Below are 9,827 nucleotides of genomic sequence, written 5' to 3'. Positions count from 1 at the left end.
GCATTCCATTCGCTGTTTTCTTGGGGTATTTTTCTTCTGTAGGTCGTGTCTTGCAAGCTTGTGTTTGGGTTCATTTTTCTTTACATTCAAGGAATAACAAATAATGTCAAAGCCAGTTGTTTTACCACCACCAAAGTGGGTTCTGACTCCAAATATAAGATGAAATCTGGCTAGTTTGTCCCAAATTTCTGTCTTAGCTACCACTGCCTTCCCAGGGGGAAGGATATCAATGACGATGTAGTTGATTAGCCAGTACTTCCTGATCCAGGGAGTTACTGTGTCATTCACGGGAGAGGTTGAGCCTCAGGCAGCCAGGGAGGAAAAGAGTGCAGTGATATTTCTAACCTTGAGATCCAAGAGACTCCAGTGAATCCCTTCCATGCTCCAAAACTGCCACCATGCCAACAGGCTAACTGAGGCCATCAGTGCCAACCAGGTCTCTCTTCTCCAAAGGTCTGCCGTCTGGATAGAGAGGCAGCCCTTCTCTCGCTCTCCTCCTCAGCTCTGGCTCCTTGCTTCTCCCCACCATCGACGCCTCTCCAATCCTTCCCACCTACCAGGTACCAAACCAGAGCCCAGTGCTTACAACAACCCTGCCTCCCAATTTCATAGGTGAAGCCCATAGAAGCAGAAGGTCTTGCTCCAAATCACAAGTAAATGACAGAGCTGGGGTCTGAAGCCAGGGCTGTCTGTAACCAAGTCCAGTGTGCCTTCCCATGCTAGCCTATGCCACCATCTCCCCAGAAGTGACATTTGACCAGGAATGACAACACCTGAAGTTCCCCAGGTGACCACCAGATGGCTGTGAGCACTCAGTTCCAGGTGAGACTTCTTTACTGTGGGTGGAGGCTCTCAAGGGAGGTTTGTGTGAGACCCAGATAAGATCCACATAAACTCCTTGGCCAAGCACAGAGAATCTGGGCATCGCCAGTGCAAGCATTCTTAGCACAGACCATTCATTCACTGACAGCTCCCTGGGCTTGGGTTTGAGTGGGGGCTGTGGACAGAGATGATCTGGTCACATCCTGCATTTTCAACATTCAAGAAGTATTTATTGAGCATCTGCTATTTGCCAGGCATTGTTCTAGGCACAGAGGACACAGCAATAAACAAATATTCCTGCCTTCTTCTTGGAGCTTCCAGTCTAATGGGGAGAGACGGACAATCACAAACAGATACTTAATATGATATTGAGTAGGGACCCCTTGAGGGTCTCACAGACCAGTGAGACAGACAAACATGTACACAAAAAATCACACACGACACAGTATGGTTATTTCATAAACACCTACTTAGCCCTATATGTGCTGGGAATTAACTATGGAAGAAGATAGACTTTTTTTTTTAATCCTCACCCAAGAATATTTTTTTCCACAGATTTTTAAGGAGAGAGGGAAAGACAGAAAGAAACACCAATGTGAGAAAAACACATTGACTGGTTGCCTCCTGCACAAGCCCCAACCAGGGCCAGGATGGGGAGGAGCCTGCAACCAAGGTAAGTGCCCTTGATCAGAATCAAACCCAAGACCCTTTGTTCCGCAGGCCAGCGCTCTATCCACTGAGCCAACCCGGCTAGGGCAGAAGACAGACATTTTTCATGCCTTCATGGAACTTACTAGTACAGCCTAGGAAAGAAATGACTGATTTATGTTCTGAAGGAAAAAGGAGGTGTCATGATGTAGAATAGCCAGGAGTCCTCTTTTAAGCAGGGAGACCACGGAGTGAGTCCTTTGAAGAGAGACTAGAAGAGTTTCAAGGAGCGAGCACAGCAAGTGCAAAGTCTCTGAGGAGGAACCCAGTTGAGGAATGGAGAGGAGGCGAATGAGCTGAGGGGTAGGAACTGAGCTCAGGGAGGGGGGTGGGGTAAGGGGCTGCGGGTAGGGAGGGGAAGATCATGTAAATCATGGGGGTCATCGGTGGGCTTAAGCAGAGAGGGATATGATTTGACTTTCATGTTCAAAGGATCGCTCTGCCTGCTAGGTGGGAAACAGACTGGAGTGGGGGAGCAGAAGCAGGAGCCCCACTAGGAGGCCTGCAGTCACCCAGCAAGAGATGGCAAGGAGGGGAGTGCTCTGGTGCAGGAAAGCAGATGGATTCAGACCTACCAGCTAGATGAGTGCTGCAACAGCTCAGCCTAGCTCTGAGGCAGTGACACAGGGCTTCCTGCAGGAGGCGGCCCTTTAGTGGTGTCATGAAGGATCAGCTTGCCAGGCAGATGGAGTCAGGAGAGAAAGAGGACTCTCCAGGACAGAACAGCTATAGGATAAAGGCAAGGAGGCATAAGAGGCAAGGAGTGTTGGGGAGGGGCTAGTCTATTTTCTTGGGGGAGAGGAAGGTGTTGGGGTAAGCCCAAGACATGCTGGAGAGACTTATAGAGCCAGGAATTAAAGGGTGGTGGAGGCCAAGCCATGATTAACTGGAAGAGACATGGTCACATCCATGGTTTCTATAGAGCCCTGCACTGAGAGGGCCAACTTGGGGACGGGCCCGGGGGCTGAGGCAGTGAGGCCAGCAAAGAGAAGATGAGGGAATAGGATCAAGGAGGTATGTAGAGGCAGGGGGTGAGGATGAGACCGTGGTTTCCACTCGGGTGACAGGGGATAAAGGGACCCTCCTCGGTGGGGAAGAGGGACCAGACGGTTTCAGGGGCCTGAGGCCCACTCAGGTGGAGGTGCCCAGGAAACAGATGGACCCAGAGGAGGCATAGCAGGGGGGAAAGCAGCCTCTGGCCATTGGGTCCTGGCCTACATCCTGACACACACCCCCCACTGTAATCGTGTGCCTCTGGGCAGGTGATGCTACTTCTGAAACCTGCAGTTTGGTGATAACAAAACCCATACTAAGAGGGTAGTGGGAATTAGATAGAAGCTGCAAGTAAAAGCTCTTTGTAGAATGTACATTCTGCTGGGAAGGGAGCTGGGGAGGGAGCACGAGGCTGGAGATGGAGTGATACTTGTTGGCTTTCAAATGGGCACTGATGGCAGAGGAATGACTGAGCTGACCCCAGGAGAGGCAGAATAGGGTTCAGGACGGAGCTGGGCCACTAGCGATGAAGGAGGAAAAGAAGCAGAGGGGGGAAGAAAGGGAGGGGAGAGGAAAGGAGAAGGGGGAGAGGAAGAGAAAGAGGAAGAGGAGGCCCTGGCCAGTGTGGTTCAGTTGGTTGGGCCTCATCCTGTGCACCGAAAAGGTTGTCAGTTAGATTCCTGGTAAGAGCACCTGCCCAGTTTCAGGCTTGGTTGCCAGTAAGGAACATGCAGGAGGCAGCAAATTGATATTTCATTCTGAAAATTCATAATAATTTTTTTTTTAAAGAGGACGAGGAGGCATTCTCTAAGGAACCTGAGAAGTGGCTGTAGTGGGAGAAGGACCAGAAGAGGTCTGCGCCAGGGCAGGAGTCAAGGCAGAAGGGAAAGTGTGAAGAGGCTCAACTGCCCGTCACAATGAGACCGGTGACTTGGTCAGAGGTGGGCTGGAGGCAGACAAGGTGCGCTGAGGGGCAAAGAAAGGAGGGCGTGAAGATTGAAGCCAGGTGGCAGCCAGAGCCGGCGCCTGGCTGGAGGGTGCACTTCACAGGGCCCGCCTGCGCCGAGCCCGGGAGGCAGGACAGTGACCTTGCTCCAGATACAGATTTTGCCGTTAACTCGATAACTAGTCACTCACCTTTTCTGAGCCTCAGTTTCCGCACCGGTGAAGTAGGGATAACTCGCTAGTCCGCCACCAGTCCTGGACCCGCCCTCTTTTGTCTGAGCCCCGCCCCCGGCCACGGAGCCCCGCCCACCTGACCACGCCCACCGACCACACCCTATAAGGCCCCGCCCAGGGCCTCGAGCCACGCCCCCTGGCGGCGCCACGGGCCCTGCGCACCTGGCCCCGGCCCCGCCCCCGCCGCCCGGGTCTTGTTCCGCACACCCCGGCGGAGCCGAGTCCAGAAGGGACGCGCCGCACCAGCTCTCCGCTGACCCCCAGCCCCCGCCCCGCGCCCATGGCCTTGCCGGGACCCCGAGCTTTACGGGCTGCGCTCTGTGGCGGCTGTTGCTGCCTCCTCCTGTGTGCCCAGCTCGCTGTGGCTGGTAACGCGGGCCAGGGTCTGGTTAGGAGCGGGGGCCGGGGAGCGTGCCCTTCATCCAGCCGCCCATCCAGGAGCAGTCCGGGCTGGGCCGGGTGGGGGTAGGGTAGGGTAGGGGGGCGGGGGGGCCAGGGCTGGGTAAAGGCGGCTCTAGCTGTGTGTGGAGCCCCGGGTATGTACATAGTAGGGAGCTTCAGGTGTGTCTGAGGGAGGCAACTTCACATGTATCTGGGAACCCCAGGTACCGGTATAAGCAAAGGAAGGGGACTCTGGGTGAATGTCAGGGAGGTTCTAGGTGTGTGTTGTGTGTTTGTGGAAGCTCCGGGTGTGCAGGGGGCGGTTAGGGATCCGGGTGAGTGTATGTGTGCAGACGGGGAGCGGCACAGTAGTGAGGAAGGGGGGCTGCAGCTCGGATTAAAGGAGTTGCTTCCGTCCCACTCCCAGGTAAAGGAGCTCGAGGCTTTGGGCGGGGAGCCCTGCTCCGAATGAACATCTGGCCAGCTGTCCGCGGGGCCTGCAAACAGCTGAAGCTCTGCGAGCATTGTGTGGAGGAGGACAGAGCGCACAACCTCTCGGGCTGCGTGTGGGAGCAATGCCAGCCCGAGGAGCCAGGTACGGAGCATAGCCCTCCCCGCGGTGAGTGCCCCAGTTCTGAACCCCAGGGCCTTGGCCCCTCTCCCCACACCTCTCCCCTGCACTCTCTCCCACCAGGACACTGTGTGGACCAAGCTGAGGTGATCCCGGAAGGTTGCTCTGTCTACAACCACTCCGAGTCGTGTCCAGGTAGGGGGCTCCCACTGGCCTAAGCCAAACTGGGGGGTGGAAGAGGCCGAGGGGTCCCAGCCAGAGCCTGCGCTCCAGGAGAAGTCCGTCTCCAGGAGAAGTCCGTCTCTCGGGGAGCAGACCGTGCCCAGGAGCACCTGGGTCCAGTTTCCGTTCTGCCTTTAGCTCACAGAGAACTCCTTCCCTCTCTGGCCTGTTTCCTCGTCTGTAAACTGGTACGGATGGAGGACACAGGGCAGGTGTGTGGAGCCGGGGGTGGGGGGTAGCTCTTCTCATCTAAAGCACAGTGAGGACTTGGGAAGTTCAGAAGTGAACAGGGGAGGGCTTTCTGGAAGAGTAGCATGAGATGACCCTTAAAGGTCGAGATGGAGAGAGGGCACATTGGTGGAAGGAACCGCATGAACTAAGGCTTGGGAGTGTGTTGGGTGGATTTGGACCTGGGACAGAGGACCTGGTGTGAGTCAGAAGCCCAGCTGTTGGCCCAGCCTGGGGTCTTGATGGGAGTCAGGGGATGGGAGAGCTGGGTTTTTATGGATTCCCTGTCTCTTTAGCTGCCCACCACCACCCCACCTCTGAACCGAAGACAATCACGACAGGTAGGTACTACCTAGGGGAGCTGGGCAGGGGCAGGACTAGAGGTGCAGGGAAAGGCAGAGCTGGGCTCAGGCATTGACAGGCTTTGCGACCTCAGACCTGTGACTTCTCCCTCGAGCCTGTTTCCATGTCTGTAAAATTGGTTGGGAACCACCTTACATTGTTGCTGTGAGGATCTTATAAAGGGTGTGTCGCCCCTAGTTCAGTGTCTGATAAGCAATGGTGGTTCCAATCCCTTCCCCCCAGCACCACTTCTGCGAATCAGGGTGACCCCCTCAGGGACCTGCGCTTGGTGCTGAGGGTGTATGGCTCAGTTTGCCAATGAGATGTCCACTGTGACCACCCGCTGGTCCAGAGAGGGTCACAAAGCAGATCCCCAGCAGAACAGAGGCAAGAACCCCACCCCTGGGCCCCCACTGCCCCTCGGAACCTGGAGTTCAGCAGGCTTGGCAGGGCTGGCTGAAGAGGCTCTTGGTTAATTAAAGCCAGAAACGTGATCTCGGGGGCTGAATTATTGATGGTCATCTCCCTCCAGCTCGGCCCCAGATCAGTCTTGTGCAGCTCATTTCTTCCCTCTTCTCTCCTCTTCCCCCACAAAGGGCTCCCTGAGCTGCAGCTGGGACCACCTTTGCCCGTCATATTCTCAGACCTCCTAACACAAGCCACCCCCTCTGGGGAGTGGGCCAGCTCGCAGCGGGGCCCCTGCCCACTACCCCAGAACAATCTCCCACCACCAGCCCTGCCCTGCCCTGGGCACCGGGCCCAGGGCCTGAAATCAAATCCCTGTTGAGAGTGGATGGCGAACGTGGCACAGCTGGGAGCCACCCAGGCTCCGTCTGACAACCATGGCCCCTACGGTGGGGCTGGGGAAGGGTCAGGGGACACTGTGTACATTTGGATTATGTCCTAACTGTGAGGAGACTCTAGACAGGCCTGGCCCTCAGAACCTGGCTTCTCCCTCTGACACACATCACCTAGTCTCCATTTATCCACTCCGTGTGGGAGACAAGGGTGTGGGCCTCCCCTTCTCCCTCTGCTCCCTCCCTTTCTAAGTTAGGGTTCTGACATGGGGTAGTTCCGGGGTCTCAGAAGTCCTGAAAGGGGACCATATCATCTGTACCTGGACTTTGAACCCCGAGATCCAAGATCAGTAGGGACCTGGATGTCTGAGTCTTGGGTCCATCCTCATCCTCTTGGGCCAGTGTGGGAGGGGAGTCTGGAAGGGAGCTCCGTTGCCATCTGGCCCATGTGGTCGGGAGGCTGAGGGTGTGAAGAGCATCCAGGCACAGAGCAATTCAGAAGCAGAGCCAGGGCTGGAGCCAAGGCCCTGTCTCCGCAACTGCCTGCTGCTCCAGCCACCAGAGTGAGGACTGGGGCCTCCAGGTGGGGGTGACTGGGGTAGGCCTGGGGTCCTGGTCCTCGGTGGCCCGCTATGACCTCCGCCCTGCAGAGAGTCCTCCTGCCCCCGAAGCCCACAGCCCTGGATTTGACGGGGCCAGCTTCATCGGCGGCATGGTGCTGGTGCTGAGCCTGCAGGCCGTGGCCTTCTTCGTCGTGCGCTTCTTCAAGGCCAAGGACAGCACCTACCAGACACTGTGAGTACCTGACCAGCCAGCCAGCGGAGGCCGGCTCACTCCCCCACCCCACTCCTGTCCCTTTAAGTGACAGTGTGCTGTCTTCCCTAAGGGCAATGACTCCCTCCCAGGGCCCCCCATGTGAGTCACACCCCTCGCCTCCCTCCCGTTGTGGGGTTCTCTCTGCCAGGTATTGACTCAGCCTGGGCCTGGTTCTGAGAGCCCAGCTGAGCCCACGTGTCTTGTTCCCTCATGCTGCCAGCAGGGAGGAGAACCAGTAGGTGACAGCCCAGGCGCCACTCGGGCCTGCAGCTCTGCGGCCTTGGCAGGACCTTGGCTGTGTGTGCGGTTTGGTTTTCCTCTGCGCAGGGGAGCTGCTCAGAGGCCCCCGTGTGCCGTGTGTGCTGTGGGGCGGGTCACTGCAGCCTCCATCAAAGTGTTTGCTCTCCCAGCTGCTGCCTGCTCTAGGGGGTGGGGTGGGGGGGCCCCCGCCGAGTGCCCTCTCTGTCTGGCCTCTGCAGAATCTGACCCCCTTCAGGCCTGGATTCCACACTGAGGGGAAGGAGGACGAAGAGGCGGCCCTCTGGGGAGCCCTGGGGGACACTGGGGATGGGAAGAACTTTGGCCACCAATTTCTGGCCCCGGAAGGCTCCGAGCAGTCTCAGTGTCAATACCTGGGCCTGGTACCTGCAGCTGAGAGCACCCGTCAGCCGCCTCCTGCCTCATCTGTCAGCCCTGTGGGCCCCTCCGGTCCCTGCTTGGCACTGGGCCTGTGCCCGCCTCTTCCCACCTACCTGGCCTGGGCACTGCCCCTGAATAAAGGAACTCGTTCCAGCTGTGCTTTGTGTCCGTGTCTTGCCGTGTGTGTGGGTTGGATGGGGGAATGCCACTATCCCTTCCTTGGTGGGACTTCAGCCTCGGACAGTTGCTGTCACTTTGAAAATATTTCCATCTGTCATACGTGTTAACCCCTCCACACCCCTTTACAGATAAGAGTACAGCGACTCAGAGAGGTAAGTGTACCTGCTCCAGGTCACACGTGGGACGGGGCAGGGCTTTTCTAGCTCCCGGTGAGCAGAACTTCAGAACTCCCTGCAGAGGCATCTTCCAGGCTCTCAGCCAAGGTGGAGGCACCCTGTAACTCTCAACAGCCACTTCCTCACTCAGGCCCTGCTGGGAGGCCCCCCCATACCCTCCTCCCCCCACTTCACTCCCCCTTCCCAATCCCTGGGCCCAGAAGTCTTCCCTGACTAGTAGCATCTCCCAGTGGGGGCGCATGCTGGAAGCCAGGCATGTGGCTGAGAGTCTGATCTCTAATCCCAGGACTGTCCTAGGAAGCTGGGAGTTCAGCCTGTGGAACCTGACGGCTCTGTGTGAACGGGAGCAAGTTATTTAATAGCTCTGGGCCTCAGTTTCCTCATCTGTCAAGAGGGGTAACAGCAGTAACCATCTCAGTGGGACTGGGGAAGGTTCAAAGCAGGCACACGTCCCCATCTGCTTCATGCCAGCGCACCCACCCACCCTGCCAGCTGCGCAGCCTGCAGCCAAGCCTTCTGTACCTCTTCTCCAGGGTCTCCGCTGCCGCGGGACATCCACAGGGAGTTCTGGCTGCTCCCTGGCCTCACAGAGGGCTCTCGCGCCTACTCACCACGCCATCAACACAAAGCAGTCCACGCACACTTCCCCCCGCGCCCCCACCCTCTCAGACAGCCTCCCCTTGAACCTCCAGCCACTTGGATCTCTACCTCTTGTTACACGGCCTGTCTTCCTGCTCCAAGCCTTTGCACATGCAGTTTCTCCTGCCTGAATCACCCTCCCGGCTTCTCCCTTCTCCAACCAGCACTTAAGAACTGGCAGGGCCCTGACCGGTTTGGCTCAGTGGATAGAGCAGAGGTCCTCAAACTGTTTAAGCAGGGGCCAGTTCACTGTCCCTCAGACATTCCACACGTGCGCACTGCGGGCCGGGACGAGTCGGCTGCTAAGCAGGACAGGCAGCGGCGGCAAAAGCACCCGGCGGGCCGGGTAAATGTTTTCGGCGGCCGCAGGTGGCCCGCGGGCCGTAGTTTGAGGACCCCTGGGATAGAGCGTCGGCCTGCGGACTCAACGGTCCCAGGTTCGGTTCCGGTCAAGGGCATGTACCTTGGTTGCGGCACATCCCCAGTGGGGGGTGTGCAGGAGGCAGCTGATCGATGTTTCTCTCTCATCGATGTTTCTAACTCTCTGTCCCTCTCCCTTCCTCTCTGTAAAAAAATCAATAAAATATATTAAAAATAGAAAAGAGTGAGCCTTAGCTGGTTTGGCCCAGAGGATAGAGTGCTGGCCTAAGGGTCCCGGGTTTGATTCCGGTCAAGGGCACGTACCCTTGGTTGCAGGCTCCTCACTCGCCCGGGCCCTGGTTGGGGCTCATGCAGGAGGCAACCAATCAATGTGTTTCTCTCACATCGATGTTTCCCTCTGTCTTTCCCTCTCTCTTCCACTCTCTAAAAATCAATGGAAAAACATCCTTGGGTGAGGATTTAAAAAAAAAGAATGAGAATCGCTGTCCCACTGGTCTCACTCCCCAGAAGTAACCATGGTTTGCATCCGCTTCAGACCTTTTCCTGTGAATTCACAACATTTAGCTTCTTTAAATACACAGTGGGACTGTGCTATCCTAGTACATATTGTTCTGTAACTTTGCCCCATTCATTATCCATCAGATTTCCCTTGTGACCTGTCCACATGGTGATAACTTATTGGCCTGCATCCTATCAGTGTCCAGTGGGTCATTTCCACATTGGATATCACTGGCATAAACAGCATCGTGATAA

At 56.6% G+C, this 9,827-nt stretch overlaps 1 protein-coding gene across 4 annotated transcripts; it reads left to right on the top strand.

Moving 5' to 3' along the window:
- The first annotated feature begins 3,886 nt into the window (after nt 1-3,886).
- On the top strand, nt 3,887-7,857 carry CD164L2 (CD164 molecule like 2). 4 transcript variants are annotated; one of them, XM_036352660.1, is made up of 6 exons: nt 3,887-4,070; nt 4,511-4,678; nt 4,778-4,849; nt 5,401-5,445; nt 6,894-7,038; nt 7,539-7,857. In XM_036352660.1, the coding sequence occupies exons 1-6, from the start codon at nt 3,983-3,985 to the stop codon at nt 7,543-7,545; spliced, it is 525 nt and encodes a 174-aa protein (XP_036208553.1). In that variant the 5' UTR covers nt 3,887-3,982; the 3' UTR covers nt 7,546-7,857. The 4 variants fall into 4 exon arrangements, with proteins under 4 accessions (XP_036208553.1, XP_036208552.1, XP_036208554.1 ...); XM_036352659.1 differs by having other exon boundaries at nt 7,283-7,857; XM_036352661.1 differs by lacking the exon at nt 7,539-7,857 and having other exon boundaries at nt 6,894-7,042.
- Nucleotides 7,858-9,827: the final 1,970 nt, after the last annotated feature.

This window comes from Myotis myotis, unplaced genomic scaffold (genome assembly GCF_014108235.1).
Source record: "Myotis myotis isolate mMyoMyo1 unplaced genomic scaffold, mMyoMyo1.p scaffold_m19_p_2, whole genome shotgun sequence".
NCBI lineage: Eukaryota > Metazoa > Chordata > Mammalia > Chiroptera > Vespertilionidae > Myotis > Myotis myotis.
This window is presented reverse-complemented; position numbering and strand designations above follow the sequence as displayed.